At 60.6% G+C, this 20,291-nt stretch overlaps 1 protein-coding gene across 2 annotated transcripts in view; it reads left to right on the forward strand.

The window, feature by feature from the left end:
• The window catches only part of GSE1 (Gse1 coiled-coil protein), a 98,606-nt gene extending 79,838 nt beyond the window's left edge, over positions 1-18,768 (forward strand). The window contains exons 3-17 of one of the 2 annotated variants that reach the window (XM_041458683.1): positions 4,311-4,529; positions 7,710-7,909; positions 9,147-9,328; positions 9,455-9,652; positions 9,818-10,009; positions 10,271-10,581; positions 10,948-11,272; positions 12,924-13,504; positions 14,052-14,164; positions 14,463-14,733; positions 14,835-14,957; positions 15,065-15,433; positions 16,361-16,633; positions 17,013-17,116; positions 18,059-18,768. In XM_041458683.1, coding sequence (XP_041314617.1) covers positions 4,311-4,529; positions 7,710-7,909; positions 9,147-9,328; positions 9,455-9,652; positions 9,818-10,009; positions 10,271-10,581; positions 10,948-11,272; positions 12,924-13,504; positions 14,052-14,164; positions 14,463-14,733; positions 14,835-14,957; positions 15,065-15,433; positions 16,361-16,633; positions 17,013-17,116; positions 18,059-18,193 — 3,596 coding nt within the window. In that variant the 3' untranslated portion in view covers positions 18,194-18,768. The remainder of the gene's footprint in view (positions 1-4,310; positions 4,530-7,709; positions 7,910-9,146; positions 9,329-9,454; positions 9,653-9,817; positions 10,010-10,270; positions 10,582-10,947; positions 11,273-12,923; positions 13,505-14,051; positions 14,165-14,462; positions 14,734-14,834; positions 14,958-15,064; positions 15,434-16,360; positions 16,634-17,012; positions 17,117-18,058) is intronic. The other variant, XM_041458684.1, reaches the window with a different exon arrangement.
• Positions 18,769-20,291: the final 1,523 nt, after the last annotated feature.

Raw genomic sequence — 20,291 nt, forward strand, 5'->3', positions numbered from 1 at the left:
CTCTAAGAGGATGGGGGATGTTCTCAGGACAGGCCCTGGGTTCTACCCTGAGCACCCTAAAATTGGACAGAGGCCGCGCCTGCATCTCTCTGCGCCTGGGGACACTTGGGGACACCAAGCCTGGCCATCTCCCCTCATTTCAGCTTGTGCTGGGAAGTCGGGAGGGAGGGCAGGAGCACGGGCTCGGATCGATCAATTAATTAATTAATGGAGCATGTTGGAGGTGCGGCGGCGGAGCTGCTCTAATGAGGGGTGGAAAACGTGCGGCGGCTCGGCAGGGCATCGCCGGGAGAGGAGCTGGCCACCTCTGCCTGTCCCCTGCCTGTCCCCTGCCCGCGGGGGTGACACGGGGGGTGACAGGGCACGCGCTGGCCCTGGCCCCCTGCCCTCCATCCTGGGGCTCTGCCCGCCGCGTTCGGGCAGAGGGGAGGGGGGCTGACAATGCGAGGCCATTAGCATTGGAAATCCATGCAGAGCAGCTGTTCCTGCTTGGAGCGTGCAGCTGGATGCGGCTCCGGAGCGGGAGCAGAGGCGCTGAGAGAGGGGGGAAAGGCTGAGGGGGGACCTCATCACCCCAGATCCCTCGGGAAACCATCGCCAGTCGGCGTGGTGGAGCCTTCCAGAGGGCTTGGCCAAGTGGGCTCCGTCCCAGCTGCGGTGCTGCGGGGTGGGTGCGGATCCATCCCGGGGGAGGAGGAGGAGGATGCAGGATGCTCTCTCTGTCTCTCCCCACTCCCTCGGCTTCCCGCCGCACTGGGTTTTTTTCCGCTCCATTTGCCAGGGGCTGGAGCTGCTGCCTGATCGTATTTGGTAATAAATTATTAGTTCCAGCACTTGGGAGCCCGGCAGCTCAAAATAGCTGCTGTAAGAGCGGGCGGCTGGTGCAGGTCGAGTTCAATGGCAATCTGCTCCCAAGGGCACTCCACGCTCATTAGAGGCCTTTCAAGGTGCTGGGAAGGGGGCAATCGGGAGCCAAGGTGCTAAACCTGCCCACTTCCCGTTTCCCGACAGCGGTACCCCGCGCCCGGGGGTTTCAGGGTGCTGGGAGCCCGTCCCTGCCCCTCGCTGCCCGCTCCTGCCTGCCCGCAGCGGCTGCCAAGGGGTTTTATTTGTCTCCAGCCCCACCAGGCAGCCAGACTGGTTCTGCTCTCGCTGCCGGAGGAGGCTCCCGCTGCCAAAAAACCCGCCAGCATCATCAGGAGCAGATGGAGAGAACATGGCACGCTCCCAGCTCCCGGCTCCCAGCCCTGAGCCGGGGATGCGGGGGCTCGGGGGGGCGGCAGCGCCGCTCCAGGAGCCGGGGCTGGGGGCTCCTGTGCCATGGGAGATGCCAGCCCCGTGTGTGGCGCTGCGGGAAGGGTGAGGGGAGCGTGGCATGACCCTGCCATCCCCGCTCCTCCTCCTCTGCCTGCTCCGCGGGCAGGCGGCCAGCGGGCACCGGGAATGCCAGACACTCCCTGTGCTGCTGTGCCCGGGCACATGCTGTGGGAGGGACGGGGACAGGGTGACACATCGCCTGCTCCCTGCTCCCCAACCTCCCCCTGGTGGCCTCAGCGGGGGGACCCAGGTGTCCTCACACCCCCTGCCTTGGTGTCTGTGGTCCCAGGGAGGGGTACGTGGGAGTGCCAGCCTTGTACCCACATAGGGTTGGGGACAGTGGAGGGACAGCCTGTCCCGTTTTGGGGTTCCTCTCCCCGCCCTGGTGAGGCAACCGCTGCCATGACCCCGGGCTGCTCCAGGCACCAAACTTGACCTGTTTTTCCGCACGGATCTGCCTGCTGAGAGAAGCAGCCGGGGAGGGGCAGAGCTGGGGGGGCCCCACCTCACCGTGGGGCGTCACGGCGTCCCCAGCCACCCGCAGGGGTGAGCGGCACCCACGCTGTGCCGGCGATGGGATGCCGGAGGGATGGGGGAACGCAGCGCGGCAGCCCCACATCCTATCCCATCTCCCATCCCATCCCATCCCATCCCATCCCATCCCATCCCATCCCATCCCATCCCCGTGTGGATGCTCCCGCCCAGCCAGCTCCCCGTGCCTCAGTTTCCCCAGCTGGCAGCTGTCCCGCAGCGCAGCCCAGGGACGCCCGGACAGACGGACGCCAGCGCCGGCGGGGCACGGCGGGTGAGCGGCGCTGCTCGGGCCCCAGCCGGGGCGGAGGCGCCGATTTTATCACCGGGAGGGAGCGGCAGAACTGGTTTGGAGCGCGGCTGGGGCAGCGGCACAGCTCAGCCCGGGGGCAGGAGAGCTCCCCGCTCGCTGCCCCGGCCACTCGCCCGCTCCCGGCTGCCCTGCGCTCGCCTGGCAAATCCCATCGGGATCAGGAGCTGGCCGGGAGGCGTTTGGGATCAGCTGAGCATCACACGGGTGATGCCCTGCCGCCAGCCCCGTGCCCGTGTGCCAGCCTGCTGATCCCTGGTGATGGTTGGAAAAGCGTCTCCAGACCTGGATTGGGGCTGGAAGTGGGGGTTGTGGTGGGATTAATAGGTGGGGAGGAGCTGGGGGGCACTGGGAAGTGTTTGGGGTTGTGCCTGGAGGCTGTGGGGCAGTGCCTGGGGATGCAGGATTATGCCTGGGGATGTGGGGCAGTGCCAAGGGGATGCCAGGCAATGCCTGGGGATGCAGGATTGTGCCTGGGGATGTGGGGCAGTGCCTGGGGATGCAGGGCAGTGCCAAGGGGATGCCAGGCAGTGCCTGGGGAATGTGGGGCAGTGCCTGGTGGATGTGGGGCAATGCTCAGGAGGTGCATGGGAGCTGCAGGCTGTGCCTGGAGTGCCGTGTCCCCTTTGGATGGTGCGTGGGCGCCTGGTGCTGCAGGCAGATCGCTCTGGGGGGGCACCGAGCCCTCGCCCGGGGCTGGAGCAGAGCCCGGGGGTGCCAGCGCGGAGCCCGGGGGTGCCGGGGCCAGGCTGGCGTGGCGGGTTGGCTTCCCAGCTGTTCTGGTAATGAATTTACATGAGCCGAGCGTGTCGACAAGGCGGCAGTCAATGGCTGAGAGCACCGGAGTTAATAAATGCTTGTATAATGAGGGCAGAGGGGAGCGCGCCGCCGCGCCGGCCGCCTCTCCTGGGGCCGGGGGGCAAAGATTAATCAACGCTGAGTGCCCCCCGTGCCCCCCCCGGCTCCCGAGGAGCCCGCCGTGCTCCCTGGCCATCCGCTGCCACGGGATGCTCCGGGGATGCTCCATCCACCCTCTGCAGTGGATGCTCCAGGTGTTCAATGCCTCGAGCTGCCTCCAGGCCCGCTGGGAGTTGGGGGCTGCCCCACGACCCCCCCCCCGTCCTCCTGCCCACCTGGGAGCCGGGCTAATTTTAGGCTGGTGTTAATGAAGCTGCTGGGTGAAGTCTATTTTAAGGCCCCACTGCATCAGCAGTTGCTGTTTTGGGAGGTGGAGAGCCCTGGAGCAATTGGTGTGACAGCTGGGGGGGCTCGGGGGGGGGCTGCACCCTCCTGCTCAGCACCTGAGCCTCACTTTTGGGGTCACTGTGCCCTTTAGGACCGCGGTACTTTGGGGTGCAGTGGTGGGGATTTGGGGCGTGAGGATTTGAAGGGGCAGTGTGGGGAGCTGGGGGTGCAGTGCTGGGGATCCAGGGATGCAATATTGGGGTTTTGGGGGGCGCAGTGCTGGGGATCCAGCAATGCAATATTGGGGTTTTGGGGGGCGCAGTGCTGGGGATCCAGCGATGCAATATTGGGGTTTTGGGGGATGCAGTGCTGGGGATCCAGGGATGCAATATTGGGGTTTTGCGGGGTGCAGTGCTGGGGATCCAGGGGTGCAGTTCTGGGGATCCAGGGATATGTTATTGGGAATTTGAGGGTGCAGTGCTGAATGCCCAGGGATGAAATATTGTTAATCCTGGGATGCAGCAGTGGCGATTTGGGAGTGCAGCACTGGGAGTCCAGGGATGGAATATTGGGGAATTAGAGGTGCAGTAGTGGGGATTTGAGTGTGCAGTGGCTGGATTTGGGGGTGCAATAATGGCAGTAAGGGGTGCAGCAGGGGTGCTTTGGGTTTTGGCAGCACCAAGCGAGTCAGGGGACTGCGCCTCTCCCCACTACCTGCATCAGGATGCTGAAGTCCCCGTGTCCCCCAAAACACCCTGCAGAGCTCTGCTGAGCCCTCCTGCTCCGTTATCCTGGGGTTCAGTGGGACTGTGGAGTGCTGGGACACGGTTCCCCCCGCATTGCCTGACCTCGGGGTGCATTTTGGGGTGGAATGATGAGCTAGAGGAAAGGAGCTGGTGGTCCCACCTCCTGGTGGAAACTGAGGATCCCATCCCCACGTGTCTAACCCGCTCTCTCTGGTCCACAGGCATGAGCCATGAGCCGAAGTCGCCGTCGCTAGGAATGCTCTCCACGGCCACCCGCACCACCGCCACCGTGAGCCCCCTGACCCCGTCGCCCCTGAACGGCTCCATCGTCCCCAATGGCAGCCCCGCCGCCAGCAGCACTTTGTCCGTCCAGGCAGCACCTTCCTCCAGCTTCGCCGCCGCGCTCCGCAAGCTCGCCAAGCAAGCCGAGGAGCCCAGAGGTGGGGACAGCCACAGGGGACAGGGACAGGGCGGTGACAAACGCTGCTGCCTTTCCCAGGGGCTGGAGCTGCTGTTTTCCTGCCATTCCCCCCACCTTTTGCTGGTGTTGTTGTGTCTCGAGGAGGCAGTTTGGGAGTTCAGTTCGTCCGGGGTAATGCGAGTGCTGTATCTCTGTACCCTGGGAGAGCACAGTGTGGCAGGGACCAGCCCTGCGCCTCCCACCACGCTGCTTTCTCCAGGGCTTCCCCAAATTTCCTACTTCCCCGGCCAAATTTCCCAACTGAGCAGCCTCAGGGGGTGCTCAGCCCTTGTCACCCGCATCCTCCATCACACCCCCCCTCTCTGTTTGGGGGTGGGGTGTGAGCTGCTTCTGGAGCACCCCGAGGTTCCCCCTGCCACAGGGAGCGTGTCCCATGGGAATTGCCAGGGCTTCCACACCCAGATGAGGAGACAGCCAGTCCCCAGACTGGGAAGTGTTTCAGGAGACTGCTGGTATCACCAATTTGGGATGAAATAATCTCTATCCCTGCTGTTTGCATCCATGGGTGCTCCCCTTGGATCATTGCCCCTGGGCACTTTGATCCCTGGAAAACACACCCAACCCCTTTGCAAGATGTTTTTTGCAAAGTCTTTTTGGAAGACCCCCTTTAAAAGTCCCCTTTGGCACCATCTTTTCCCCAAGACCCCTTTTGCAAGGCTCTTTTTGGAAAATCCCTTTTGGAAGCACCCTCTACAAAACCCTCCTTGCAGCCCAAAAATCTCTGGCACAGCCATGACCTGAAGCATCAGCTGCTCCCAAGGAAACGTGTGGGGATACCAGGTCCCTGTAACCCTGAGGGAACCAGGTCTTGGTGGTGCTTCATCCTCACTGGAAGCTCCTGGTTTTTCCCAGCTGCTTCCTCTGGAGCCCATCTGCTTCCTTTGGAGCGACTATTGAATTTGGGGAATTATTTTGCTTTTTTCCCCCTCACACCCCACAGCTTGTGCCCTCCCTGTGTTGCTCAGCCCATCCCAAGGGACATCAGCAGGTTTGGGCATGGATTTTGTGGCACTGGAGAGAAGCAGCCACGTTCCCTTTGGATTTCCCCTTAACACCTGCATGGTTTGTTTGCAAAAACCCCTTCCTCACCCATTTGGGTGCCTCACGTGGCCCATCCCAGAGGTTTTTGATCCGTGTGGGTTTGGCTGTGTGTTGAGAAGGGGGTTTTTCTCCTTGCTGTGGATTTTAGCACCAGGAAACTAATTGCCTTTCCCTGAAATCCTCACCCACTTCCCACAAAGGGAGATGCTCTCTCCACTTCCCTTCCCACCTCGGGATCTGCTGTGGCAGATGCCGGATCCATGCAGGATCACTGGTTTTATTCCAGCTTTATGGGCTCACAGGTGTGCTGGCGCATCCCTAGGGATACCCTGCTGCTCCACAGCATCCCAAACTGTCAAGGCTCATCCTGACCCACCCCTTCCCAGCAAAGCCCCTCAAAGCCACCGCCTGCCCGGGGGCTGCTGCCTCTTGTCCTGCCCGGGGCTGTCCGCAGGGTGGGTTTGATTCCAGCCCTCCCTCCCTTCTCTTTTCCCAGTTCTCCGTCAGGGTCTCAGCTGTTAATTACATTTGCCTGTCAGCCCGGGCTGCTAATCTGCTATCGCCGAGCGGGAAGCGGGAGGTCAGAAAACAAAGGTGACACCATCACACTGTGCCTCTTGTCATCTCCAATCCAGATTAGTTTCATTGACTAACTCCTGGCTGAATACCACCAGTTAATTATAACGATCACAAACCCTCCCGTTTAAAGCCACACAGCGAGAATTAAGGTTCTGAAGTAAGACTTTAGCTTCATTAATTGCCGGGCTCATTGTGATGGTATTGATTGTTAACGCTATCGCGTGGTGAGTAATGGCTTCCCAGCTCAGAGGGGATTAGGCTGCTAATTGTTGTTGGCCTTGCGCTGACAAGATAGACTTCAGTGGGTGTCAAATCGGCCTCCTTTGTCGGGGACAGCCTTTCTCCTTCCCCCAGCCTTGCTGCTCTTCAAATGAAAGCGATTCGGAGCGACTCGGGAATAATTAATCAGGGAGGGCGGCCGGCAGCGGGATGCTCCTCCTGGCCTCTGCTCTGCTGAGCATCCTTCCCGCAGAGCGTCCTTCTGGAGCATCCTTCCCACCCTGCAGCCCTCCTGCTGCCCGGGGATGCTCCTGCTGCCCTCGGCATTCCCAACCCCTGGCTCCCTCCTGGTGGTGTGTGGCCTGAGGAGAGGCAGGGGGTGAGGTGGGCTGCAGGGTGGGGAGCTGCTGGCACGCTCTGGGAGCGGCTGCTGTGCCCACGGGACACACTCAGGGGAGCCGAGGGGACACCCTGCACCCTCAGGCCTCTCTCTGTGCCCTGCTCACTGCCTGGGAGCATCGCTGTCACCCCATCCTGTGACCACAGCCCACTCCTCCCTCTCCTACAGCTGATCCCTGCTGGCATGTTGGAATCTCCCTCTGACCCAGACTGTGGGATGGAGGGAGCAGAGTTTGGGGCTTCAGAGCCCCCCAGGCTGCCCAGATGGGTTTGAGGAATGGGAATTGTTCAGTGGAGCAGACACCTGCTCCCTGTGCCCCAGTTAAATGTGGAATTTGTATTTCTCTGCTTTTCCTGTTCTCCACTTTCACTCCGTTTCTGTTTTCCCTTTGGAAATATGGCCAGCATCCCTGGGGTGGGGATAACTTAAAGAACAGATGTATTATGCAAATGAAACCAAAGCCTTGCCCAAGGGTTTCAGGGAGTCACTCCTTCATCCCAGTGTCTCCAGAGGCCCTGGCCTGTCCGTGACAGCTTCTGCTGCTGGATTAAGGAGTCTCTGGGTCTGCCTTGGGAAGGTGGGGCCGGCATCACATCGGTGTCACTTGTGCCAAGGGGCTCTGTGGGGATTTGGCAGTCCCTGTGAGGTGGGAGCAAGAGGCTGCCCCATCCCACCGTGCTGGGTGGAGCCTTTGGCACCACTGGGAACTTCTGGGATGGGGGGATGGGGGACCTCCTCCACTTTGGGAATCTCCCAGGATGCTGAATGCCCTGAGTGCATCCCAGCCCTGCTCCTGGCAGTGAGGCATCCTGTCAAAAACAGCTCCAGCTCCTTCCTAGGGTGGCTTCATCCAGTTAACTGCCTTTTTCCTAACTTATTTCAATCTCTGATTGAATCCAGGGTCCTCACTGAGCAGCGAGTCGTCCCCAGTGTCCTCACCAGCCACCAACCACAGCTCCCCTGCCAGCACGCCCAAGCGTGGCCCCATGGGCCCCATCATCGTGCCCCCGGGGGGGCACAGCGTGCCCAGCACGCCGCCCGTCGTCACCATCGCCCCCACCAAGACGGTCAACGGGGTCTGGAGGAGCGAGGGCAGACAGGTATGGCTGAGTTTGGGGGTTGCCCAGCCCCCCCTGAAGGATGGAGGGTATGGGATGGCTCCCAAGGGATCGCTGGGCTGCACACATTTGGTCCCTTCCCCGAGCTGGCGTTGTCACCGGGGCTGCCATCCGGAGGGGAGGGCAAGGAAGGAGGAGGAGGAGGAGGGGTGGGGGGAGAGCAGCTAATTAAGAAGCATCGTTAGTGGTTCTCCTCTCCTCCGCATGCTACAAGCAGATTCCCGGGGGGATTATGCCACTTGGAAAGACTAATTAAACCACAAAGAGAGGCGAGGGTAGGGGATGAGAAACGCCGGGGGCGAGAGGGGGGGAAGTGAATGGAACCGGGATCCCCGGGAGGGGTGTGTGGGGTGTCGGGGTGCTCCCCAGCCCCGTGTCCCCCCCGGTGTGGGGGTTAACTGAGGGTGGGGATGTCTGGCAGAGCCATGCTGGCAGTGGTGCCCCAGCGGGGAGGTAATTAGAGCAGAGCCTGGCACGCACAATGGGGGACACTGCACCCTTTGTGGTGACCTTGGGGCTGGCCCTGCCCTGGAGGGATGGGATGGGGTGGGAGGGATGCATGGCTCGGGGATGGTGGGTGCCACCATCCTCCTCCTCCTCCTCTGCTGCTGAATGGACAAAATGTGATGAAAAATAATAATTTTTAAACCAAGTCTTGCCTTGTTGGGGGGGTCGCCCCACTAATTGTCAGAACCCGTGGGGTCTCTTGTCACCCCAAGTTGTTTCCCCTTGCTAGGGGTCCCTCCCCAGCTGGAGGGAGTGACCTTCCTGCAGACACCAGGGCTGGAAGCTGATGGAAAGCAGCTGAGGCCCTGTGGGAGGGTGCTGATGCCGGGGGGTGCCGGGGGCATTGTGGGCTGACCCCTGGGTTATGGCCCTTATCAAAGGCCGTGTCACTCCTCCCCGGATGATTAATAGCTCAGGAGAACAAAGCAGCCATAAATCTCCAGGCAGGTAATGGGTGTCCTGCCCTCAGCTCTGCCCTGCCTTCAGCACCTCCTTTCCCACTGGGGCCCCCCGGTGCAGCCTCCCAGACCCTCCCAGCCCTCCAGCTGCCCTTCCAAAACCTGCATGCAGGAGATGCCCTGGTGGATGAATCCTTCCCTGGGTACTGGTGCCAGTCAGGGCACGCTGGGGACCTACTGAGGGTCTTGGGGTGGGCACACAGCAGGGATTCCCCATTCCCTGCTGTCCCCTGATGCCCATCTCGGCTTTGCAGCAGGAAGCAGGGTCACGAGGCAGCAGCAGCAGCGCCGGCCGCGAGCGCCTCATCTCGGAGCCCCCCCTGACGCAGGAGAAGGCAGGGGGTCCCACTGTCCCCTCCCACCTCCTGGGGACACCCTACTCCTTCGGGCTGCCCCCCAGCTCCGTGGTCCAGGACTCCCGCTTCCCTCCTCTCAAGTGAGTCTGCTCGGATCGGACGGGAGCAGGGTGAGGGTGTCCCCTGCGAGCTCTGGTCCCACCTGGGGGAGGTGACATCTCCCCGGGGGCACAGGGAGGGATGGTGACCATCTCCTTGCCCCCCAGCCTGCAGCGGCCGGTCCACCACGTGGTGCCTCCCAGCGCGGTGACCGAGGATTACCTGCGGAGCTTCCGTCCCTACCACACGGCCGAGGATCTCCGCATGTCCTCGCTGCCGCCCCTCGGCCTCGACCCGGCCACTGCCGCCGCCTACTACCACCCCAGCTACCTGACACATCACCCCTTCCCTCATCCTGCCTTCAGGTGGGCACCTCCGAGCCTTGGGATCCCTGGGAGGAACCTCTGGATGAGCTTTGGGGTATTGGGAGCCCTGAGGGCGTTTTGGGGCTCTCCATCACAGCCCCCCTCTGGCTCCTGGCAGGGGAACTGGGGGGTTCTTTGCCCGTCTGAGCATCCCTGTCTCCCCAGGATGGACGAGTCGTACTGCCTGTCGGCACTGAGGTCCCCCTTCTACCCGCTGCCAGCGCCGGGCTCGCTGCCCCCCCTGCACCCCTCGGCCATGCACCTGCACCTCTCGGGGGTCCGGTACCCCCCCGAGCTCTCCCACTCCTCCCTGTCCGCCCTGCAGTCCGAGCGCATCTCCAGCCTCGCCGCCGAGAGGTACGGGATGCTGGGGGCGTGGATGGGGAGCTCCAAAGGATGCTGACAGAGGACCAGGGGTGGTTTTGGGGTGCTCTAGGAATGCTGGCAGGTGACTAGGGATTTGGGAGTGCCGCAGAGGGTGCTGGCAGGTGCCCAGGAATTGTTTGGGAGGTTCAAGGGTGTTCCAGGGGATGCCGACAGGCATCCAGGGTTGATTTTAGGGGTGCTCCAAGGGGGATGTTTGGGGTTGGTGCTTTTGGTTTTGGTTTTTCTCTGCAGGCTGCAGATGGACGAGGAGCTGCGGCAGAGGGAGCGGGAGCGGGAGAAGGAGCGGGAGCGAGAAGCCGACCGGGAGCGGGAGAAGGAGCGCGAGCGGGAGCGGGAGCGCGAGAAGGAGCTGGAGCGCGAGCGGGAAAAGGAGCGGGAACGGGAGCTGGAGAGGCAGCGGGAGCGTGCCCGGGAGAAGGAGCTGAGCATGGTGAAAGCCATGGAGGGGCCCTTCCTCCCCGTGGCGGAGCTGCACGGGCTGCGGGGGCACCCGGCCGAGGAGCGGGGCAAGCCGGTGGAGCCGCTGGCAGCCAGCAGAGCAGGTAACGCCCGCCTTCCAGAGCTTGCCTCGGTCCCCTCTCCCCTCCAGATGGCAAAGCTGAGGGGGTCGGTGGCCCCGGGAGGTGGCTGGGGACGGGGATGGGCTGTCCTGGCTGCCAGATTGCTTTGCCAGGAGCCCAGCTGCGGCAGCTCGGAGCGGCGGCGCGGTGCCTGTGCCATCTGACTCGGGCTGGCCTGGCACCATGCCCGGTGTGTGCCAGGCAGCTGGGCTGGTAGTGAGTGGGCAGCCCTTGAGCTGAGCTCTGCCTGGTGGCTGCCCCACAGCTCTCCCACTCACAGGGATGCCCACCCCAAAATCCCCCCGCTCTTCCACACCCTGACTCTCCATCACCCCTTTTCCACCGCAGACAAACTCAAGGACTCGGTGCTGCCCACGCCAAAGCCCATCCAGCACCCTCTGCACCCGCCGCCGGGCTCCCACCACCCCGTGCCCAGCCTCATTCCCAACCACAGCGTGTTCCCTCTGCCCGGGAGCAGCGCGGCCACGGCGCTGCTCATCCAGCGCACCAACGAGGAGGAGAAGTGGCTGGCCCGGCAGCGCCGGCTGCGCCAGGAGAAGGAGGATCGGCAATCCCAGGTCTCGGAGTTCCGGCAGCAAGTGCTGGAGCAGCACCTGGACATCGGGCGTGCCCCCAGCCAGGCTGAGCCCGAGCACAGGCCCGAGCACCCCAGGTAGGGATGCTGCCATCCCTGCCCCAGGGATAGAGCTTTCCCCCAAAACTGAGCTGTGTTTTCCTGTGTCACTGCTGTCCTTGCTGGAATATCTGTATCTTAGCTGGAGAGGGACTTTGGACAAGGGAAAGGAGTGATAGGACAAGGGGAATGTTTTTATATAGAAAGAGGGCAGGGTTATATGGGATATTGGGAAGACATTCTTCCCTGTGAGGGTGGGGGGGCCCTGGCACAGGTTGTCCAGAGAGGCTGTGGCTGCCTCTGGCTCCCTGGAAGTGTCCAAAGCCAGGCTGGACAGGGCTTTGAGCAATCTGGTCTTGTGGAAGGTGTCCCTGTCCATGGCAGGGGCTGGAATAGGATGGTCTTTAAGGTCCCTTCCTCCCACACCATTCCATGATGCCATGATATAATGATTTACAGGATTCCCCCCCAACCTGTGGCTGTGCCCACCCCGTTACCCACCTCCGCCCCCCATCAGGCATCCACCACCCCTTGGCCGTGCCCCTCGCACATCCCATGAGCCGAAGCCATGGTGCCTGGCCGGTGCCAGCGGGTTCCTGCCACACGGTGCCAGCCAGGCCGGCTGTGCTGGCAGCGCCAGGCATTCCTGGTGCCCGACATCTGCGCGGCGGCAGGCGCCGAGCCCGGGAGGTGGCCGGGGGCCAGCAGCGAGTGGCCAGGTGCTGCCCAGCCACCAGCACCACTAATTGCAGCTCCCCCCTCCCAGGCAGTGGGGCTGGGCGGTGGATGCCTCGTTTGGGGGGCACCTGTGCCGAGCCTGGGCAGTTTGGGGGGCAGCGGAGCATGCCCACACCCCCGGATTGATTGACAGGGCCTTGCTTGCCCCCGTGGCTGAGCACTTAAGTGGTGCAGGCTCATCCAGCCAGCTCTGCCGCCTGCTCCCTTTGTTATTTTTGGGTATCCAGGGGATTAGCGCGGCTCATCGAGGATAATAAGGAGCGGATCATGGGGCGGCACAAAGGCGAGCGCCCGCCGCAGGCTCCCTTCCCCATCCGCTCCTCCCGCCCCAAACCGGAGAGGAGACAGCAAGGTCACCCCCAGACACCTGCAGCTGGGGACATTCCATCCCCATCCTTTTCCTGCATCCAGCGGGGCGGGAGAGGGATGGATCCCGGGGGGCAGGCGGTGCTCCCTGCCGGTGGTGACTCCATGGCGGCGCTGGGCTGAACTCGCTGCTCCGCGCGCGGAGCTCCGGGGCGCTGGAGCGGAAAAGTGTTAAATGCACAGCTTGGGCACATGAAATATTTATCCTGCAAACGGGCTGGCTCCGGCTCCTGCTGTCAGAGGAGGGCTGCGCCAGGGTGCTGCCCTCGCCACGGGGCTGTGGCAGGACTGGTGGCTTGCTTGTCCCCACGCAGGGGTCAAGGCTGGAGTCTCCAGCCTGTGCTCCTGGGATGCAGCCACATCCATGCTCAACCCGCCTATGCACAGCCTTAACTCTGCCCCCAGCCCTCAGGTTTGTGGCATGGAGGGGACAAGTGTGGCAGCCCCACATGCACAAACCCCTCTGGGGGGTGGGGTGTTCCTAACAGGCGCGTTTCTCCCCAAAATCCCCCGGGGCTGGAGCGCTGCCAGCTCTCTGGTGGCAGTGCCAGCTCGTCACCGCTCCGGTGCTTTCCTCTCCCCACAGGTTGGGATCGAGCCGCCACGAGCCGAGCAGCCGGGAGCCAGGGCAGCACTTTGGCGGGCCCCCACCCCTCATCTCCCCCAAACCCCAGCACCACCCCGTCACCACGTCCCTCTGGAACCCCGTCTCGCTGATGGAGAGCCCCCCCGACCCTCCCCGGCGCCTCCCCGAGCCCCACGCCCTCCACAGCCACCCAGCGCCCTTCGAGCCCGGCCGCCAGGGCATCCCTCTGGTGAAGGTGGAGAGGGTCTTCTGCCCGGAGAAGCTGGAGGAGGGCCCGAGGAAGAGGGATGCTCTGGAGAAATACCCCCCGGGACGGGAGCCCGGCGCCCCGGAGCACGGAGCCTTCACCCACACGCCCTTCCTAGCTGAGCTGGAAAAGTCCACTCAGAGCATCCTGAGCCAGCAGAGAGCCCCGGCCACCCCGTTCCCCGAGGCCACCAAGCCCAGCTCGCCCTACCGGCCCCCCCAGCCCCGCGCCCAGGACCCCATGTACATCTACGATGAGTTCGTGCAGCAGCACCGCAGGCTGGTCAGCAAACTGGACCTGGAGGAGCGCCGGCGGCGGGAGGCCCGTGAGAAAGGTGAGGGACCGGGGATTCCCCCCCGGCACCGGGACCTGCCCGGGGGTCTCCCGGGGATGCCGACGTTCCCGCATCCGAGCGCTTCGGTAAAGCCTGCGCTCCAGACACGCCCGATGAATAAATGATGAACTGGAGCTAATAAGAGGGTTTTAAATATTGATGGGGCTGCTGGAGTGGGGATGAGAACAGTGGTGAGGAGGAGACAGAGAGCTGGGAGGGGCTGGAATTGTTGTCCCCACTCCAGTGGGATGGGGGCTCCTCCACAGAGTCCCCAGCCTGTGTGCCATTTTTTTGACCCCCTGCCACCCATCCCAGAGCAATGCCAAGAGGATACACAGGGATGGGTGATGCCCTCTGAGGTCCCACAGGTGGTGGAGAGGGGACAGGGCTCCATTGGGTTGCACTCTCCACATCACTCCTCTCTGACATCCTACTCTGCTGCACCCCCATCCCCAGTGGGGTTCCCTTGTATCCCAGAAGATTCCCCGGGGTCCCAGCAGGTCCCCAAGGTGTTCCCAGCCTCACACCAGCCTCTCCCCATCCCCAGGGTACTACTATGACCTGGATGACTCCTGTGACGACAGCGACGAGGAGGAGGTGCGGGCCCATCTCCGCTGCGTGGCTGAGCAGCCCCCGCTGAAGCTGGACACGTCCTCGGAGGTACTGGTGGCACCCCTGTCCCCTCCCTGTCCCCTCCCAGTCCTGACCCTCCTTTACACCAGTTCCCAGTGCCCAGTGCAGCCACCATCCCCAGATGTGTGCAGAGGCACCAGGGAGTTAAGAGATGGGGATAGGGATGGGAATGGGGATGGAGATGGGGATTGCAACAGGGATGAGGGTAGGCATGGGGATGGGAATAGGAATGAAGATGAGGATGGCAGTGGCCATGGGGATGAGAATGGGGATGACGGCGAGGATGGGGGATGACCCTGCTCTGCTCTGCCCCTGGTCGCCCCAGAAGCTGGAGTTCCTGCAGCTCTTCGGCCTCACCACGCAGCAGCAGAAGGAGGAACTGCTGAGCCAGAAGCGGCGCAAGCGGCGGCGGATGCTGCGGGAGCGGAGCCCCTCTCCGCCCACGGTGCAGAACAAGCGCCGCACGCCCTCCCCACGCCTCCCGCTCTCCACCCGCTACAGCCCCGACGAGATGAACAACAGCCCCAACTTCGAGGAGAAGAAACGCTTCCTCACCATCTTCAACCTCACGCACATCAGCGCCGAGAAGAGGAAAGGTAACAGCCATGGCCCGCGCACGCCCGGGCTGGGGGTGCTGGGGGGATCTGCCTGGGGCCCTGAGCTTGCTCTGCTGAGCAGAGGCTACACTAAACCTCAGCTTCCCATGCTGCAGACAAGGAGAAGCTGGTGGAGATGCTCCAGGCCATGAAGCAGAAGACCACGCCGGCCGCCGTGGTGGTGAAGAGCTCCCCGCGGGACAGCCCCGGTGCCCCCAGCACTGGTAAGTGCCCCAAGTCCCTGCCTGGGTTTTGGGTTGGGGGGCACAGCTTTGCCTTGAGGGGCACACAGAGTCCTGGCTGCAGCCAACTGCTCCTCCTCTTCCCAAAGAGCCTCCAGTGCCTCCGCTCCTGCTGGACCTGGATAAACCCGTGGGCATCGCCGTCTCCGTGCCGGAGGTGCCGAAGGCGGCAGAAGCCTCCAGGTTAGAGCAGCTGAGGCCCCAGGAGCCACCCAGGCCCAAGGAGTCGGGCACGGCGCCGGAGAAGCCCCGGCTGAGCGACGGGCACCCCGGGAAGAAGGCTCTGAGCATCCTCAGCTACGTCAGGGGTCCCCTCCCCAAGGACATCCCGGTGCCGCTGTCCCACAGCATGAACGGCAAGAGCAAGCCCTGGGAACCTTTCATTGCTGAGGAATTTGCCCACCAGTTCCATGAGTCGGTGCTGCAGTCCACGCAGAAGGCGCTGCAGAAGCACAAAGGTAACGGGGAGTTGTTGGGAATTAAAGTCACTTAAAGAATCACCAGCAGAAGTATCAGGTTTAGTGTAAAACCTGTATCACAACAAAGTTCCTTGGTGAGGTTCTCTCTCCTGTTCATTAGATGGTTAAAGCACTCTGAGGAAAAGCAAACAAAAATGCAAAGTCAATAAATAAACCCCAAATAACCTGTGTGGAGGCTGGAGAAGGGGGAAACAAAAGGAGAGGAAAGGACAAAAAGGAGTGTTGGAAGACCCCCGTGTTGGGTCACAAGTTCAGAATAGACCCTTGTGTTAAACTGAGCCTGGACTTGATCAACAGGCTATGGTTAAAGGTCTAACAGCATTAACTTAACAGCACTTGACAGCATTTAAACTTAATTCATAATTTAAACAATTTAGCAAGGGATTAATATAGAACTTACTATACCACAAAACAATAACTCCTTACAGGCCTAACTTACAAATCTAAAGTACTTAAGAATCCAGGAGAGTAATGCTCTGAACTGAGTGCCACATCGAACCCTCCTTGAACCCCTGCAGGGATGGGGACTCCAGCACCTCTCAGGGCAGGTCCTTCCAGTGTTTAACAGCCCTGCCAATCAAGAAATTCTCCCTGATGTCCAGAAAAAGAAGCAGGGATGCAGAAGGCTGGTTGGGTACTGGGATATCACCCCCTTGTCCCCCCACCAGGGTTTGGCACTGGCGACTTCAATGCTGGAGCATCCCATGAGCTCGTTGCTGATGCTAAAAATTAGGGATAATACAGCTCCAAAGCCTCCAAACTCACTCCGTTGAGTGGTTGAAATAAATAAAACTACTCCAGCGCACAAGGAGCGATAAAAACCCACCGAAAACTCTGGGAAGGGTGCAATTAATGCCTTGTGGGGGCCGTGGGGCGTGGGCAGGGGCTGACTGCGGCTGCCCGCAGGGGGGACGGCGGCGCTGACGGCGGAGCAGAACCACAAACTGGACACGTCCATCCACTACAACATCCCCGAGCTACAGGCGTCCACCCGCCTGGCCGGGCCCCCGCACAACGGCACGGCCGAGGGGCCGCTCCGGCCGCTGCCCGCCCTGCCCCGGGACTCCTCCGAGGATGAGGAGGAGGAGGAGGAGGAGGAGGAAGAGGAGGAAGATTACCCCAGGCCCAAGTGGCAAGGGATCGAGGCAATTTTTGAAGCTTACCAGGAACATATAGAAGGTGAGGGGTGTTGGGCAGGGAGGGTAAAATGCCAGTCTGTGCTTTGGGTTCCTGGGGGAGGTGTCACTGGTTCCTGCTGGGATGGGCTGGGGAAGCGCTGGGGGATCTCCAGCAGTGCAGGGGCAGCATGAAAGCAACAGGCACTGTTTTTGCAAAAATTAATGTATGCCTGAAAAATCGGTGTATTCACAGCTGCCCAGTGTCCTCCCAGTGGGACCTAAAGGTTCCCCACAGGCAGTGCCAGGGTTGGGAACACTCTGGGGTGCTGGGGGCAATCACTGCTGGCTGGGCAGAGCTTAGAGCAGGGCTGGCACCCTCCATGGGTGGTGCAAGGAGCTGGAGGAGCCAGTGCTCAGCCCTTGTCCTTTGGGTGTTGCAGAACAAAACCTGGAGCGCCAGGTGCTGCAGACGCAGTGCCGGCGGCTGGAGGCCCAGCACTACACCCTGAGCCTGACGGCCGAGCAGCTGTCACACAGCATGGCGGTGAGTGGGGATGGGCTCCCATTCCCTGGGCTCCCATTCCCTGGGCACTCATTCCCCTGGGCACCCAATCCACCTGGGCTCCCATCCCTTGGGCACTCATCCACCTGGGCTCCATCCCCTGGGCACTCCATACCCTGGGCACCAGGTTCTGTGGGCACCCAGTCTTCTTGGAATCTTCTTGGGCACCCCAATGCTCCCACAGCACACCCGTCCACATGCATTGCACCCATCCTGTGCAGTGCCCGTTCCCTGCAGTGCCCATTCCCTGCAGTTCCCCATTCCCTGCTGTATCCCAAACCCTGCACTGCCTCATTCCCTTCAGCGCCCCATCCGTACCCTGCCCATTCCCTGCTTTATCCCAAACCCTGCAGTGCCCATTCCTTGCAGTGCCCATTCCTTGCAATGCCCATTCCTTGCAGTGCCCATTCCTTGCAATGCCCATTCCTTGCAGTGCTCATTCCCTGTAGTGCCTGTTTCCTGCACTGCCCATCCCTACACTGCCCATTCCCTGTCCATTCACTGCACTGCCCATCCTCTGTATGGGCAAACTCCTCTGTATCCCAAACTGTGCACTGCCCATCCCTGCACTGCCCATCCCTACACTGCCCATTCCCTGTCCATTCCCTGCACTGCCCATCCTCTTCTGTATCCCAAACTGTGCACTGCCCATCCCTGCACTGCCCCATTCCTGCACTGCCCATTCCCTGTCCATTCCCTGCGCTGCCCATCCCTGCACTGCCCCATCCCTGCACTGCCCACCCTTACACTGCCCATTCCTGCACTGCCCATCCCCTGCAGCACCCATTCCCTGTCCATTCCCTGCACTGCCCCATCCCTGCACTGCCCATTCCCAGCAGCACCCCCACCCTGTTCCCCTGCCGTTCCCCTCCCCTGGAGCTGTCGGGTGCCCTCTGACCATTCCCATTCCCTGGCTGCCCGCAGGAGCTGAGGAGCCAGAAGCAGAAGATGGTGTCGGAGCGGGAGCGCCTGCAAGCCGAGCTGGATCACCTGCGGAAGTGCCTTGCCTTGCCTGCAATGCAGTGGTCTAGGGGTTATTTCAAGGGGTATCCCAGGTGACGCTCCTTGGGCCAGGCCGAACATATAGTCTAGAAATAATAATCTATTTTATTACCTTGAATATTTAATATTTTTCACTGGGAGGTTTGAAGCTACAAAAAAAAAAAAACTTAAAAAAAAAAAAAAAGAAAGCAAACCCAAACCACGACAACAAAATCATTAATAATAAAAGGAAGAAAACAGAAAAAAAAAAAAAAGAATTAAATAAGTGGAGAATGTGCCATGCATGAAGCAAACGGGAGCCGGGAGGAGCCGGGAGCCCATCCCACGGCCAGCAGCCCTCGGCATGTCCCCTCCTGTCCCCTCCTCCGGGGGCCACGGCTCTGAAAGCGCCCCCCTCCACCCACCCACACTTTATAACGCTCATTTTTAGTTGGTTCTTTGGTTTTTTTTTTTTTCCTAAAAAAAAAAAAGGAGAGAAAAAAAAAAAAAAGACAATGAAAGACTCCACCGACAACACTAAACCCGGCGGGGCCCCGGGTGCTGCCGGACCCCGCTCCCAGCACGGCACCCCCAGCCCGGGGTTTCCCCTGGAAATGCACTTCGCTATCAAAAAATAAAGTCAATAAACTGGTTGAAGGTCCCTTTTTGTTCCTGGTTGGCGGGGAAGGGGCAGGGACACGCGCGGGGTCACTTTGTCACCCCGGCTTTGGGATTGAACAGGTGGAAAAACAGAGAGGAAAAAAAAAAAAAAAAAGGTGCTTCAGCCTTGTACTGTGTATATATATTAAAAAACAACAAAGTTTTGTATGTTTTTATTGCTTTAATTATTGTTATAAAAAGCTTGCCTTTTTTTTTAAGATGTTTCTGCTTTTTTTTTTCCTTTTTTTCCCCCCCTCCCTTCTGCCTCCCTGTTTTTACTTTCTTTCTAGTTTGTTTTCTTTTTTTTTTTTCCTTTTGGCAAAAGGATTAACTCGCTTTTAGTGTTTGTACTGCTGCTGGTCGGGCCAGAAAAGATATTGAAATGTTTTAAAAATAATTCAAACCCAGGAAAAATAAATCCCCTTTTCCACTGGGGCAGGTCCTGTCCCACCACCAGGCCCTCGAGAAGCTGAGCCCTTCCACCCTCCTGTGGTTTTCTTTATTTTTACCCTTTTTCTTTTGCTTTCTGGGGCTTTTTCTGCTCCAGCTGGGTCGTTGTGGGTGTCACAGTGCGGGGTGGTGCCTGAGCCTTGCCCAGGCTCTGTCTCCCAAAGGAAAAATCCCAAGGAATTGCGTGGAGAGGCGGGAGGGTTGAGGGGTGGGTGGCACTGGGGTGTCCTTGTCCCCCCCAGAAAATCCCCAGACAATCAGAGCGGCTCTAAGGCAGTTTGGGCACAGGGAGAGTGGGTCCTGTGGGGTCTCTTGGTGGCACTTTGGGGACAATCCACGTGGAGCTGTGCCCGCAGGCGGGCAGGGATGTCCTGGTGCCACCAGGGTCAGGCTTGGTGCCATTTTTAGCCACTCGCTAAAAACCAGCGCGTGCCCCACCTCCCCTCCCCCGGGGGAGCCTTCTTATTTGATTGTTATTTTTAAATTATTTATTAGAAATTGTTTTTAATTCGCCACGAGACCAGCTCACATCTCCGGGAAAAGGTGACCTCTGCTTCCTGCTTTAAATTCCCTCGTTGCACTGGCAAAGAAAAGCATCAACCCCCCCACGCCCCCCCTGCTCCCTGCTCTCTCATTGGCTTCACCAAATCAAAAAAAGCTGGGCGAGATTAAAAAGCAAAAATGCCCTTGTGACAGAAATTAGTTTAATCTTTTTTAAATCCCCAATTGCCTCGCCAGCCTCTGGCCTCGCCGCTGCCAACTCCGGGCTTCGAAGGGAATTTTAACACGGCAAAATTCGCTCGTTGCTCTGCTCCTTTCCCTTCCCGTGTGCCGTGGCAGAGGGAGGGGGAAGAAACCAGGGATGGGAAATTATTGGCAATTTATCCCTCGCCGTGCTGAGGAGCCTGGCTGGGATGCAGCCTCGCTTTGTAGCAGCTCCTGTGCTGACTTTCCCTCCTCACCAGCCTGGATTCAGGGTTTTTGGACCAATTTTTCCCCCACTCCGGGGTTGTGGTGAGCATTTGTGTCCGTGCAGAATTGCTGGAGCAGCTGTGCCAGAGCCTGG

This window comes from Pyrgilauda ruficollis, unplaced genomic scaffold, assembly GCF_017590135.1.
Source record: "Pyrgilauda ruficollis isolate IOZ18807 unplaced genomic scaffold, ASM1759013v1 scaffold13, whole genome shotgun sequence".
In the NCBI taxonomy this organism is placed as follows: Eukaryota; Metazoa; Chordata; class Aves; order Passeriformes; family Passeridae; genus Pyrgilauda; species Pyrgilauda ruficollis.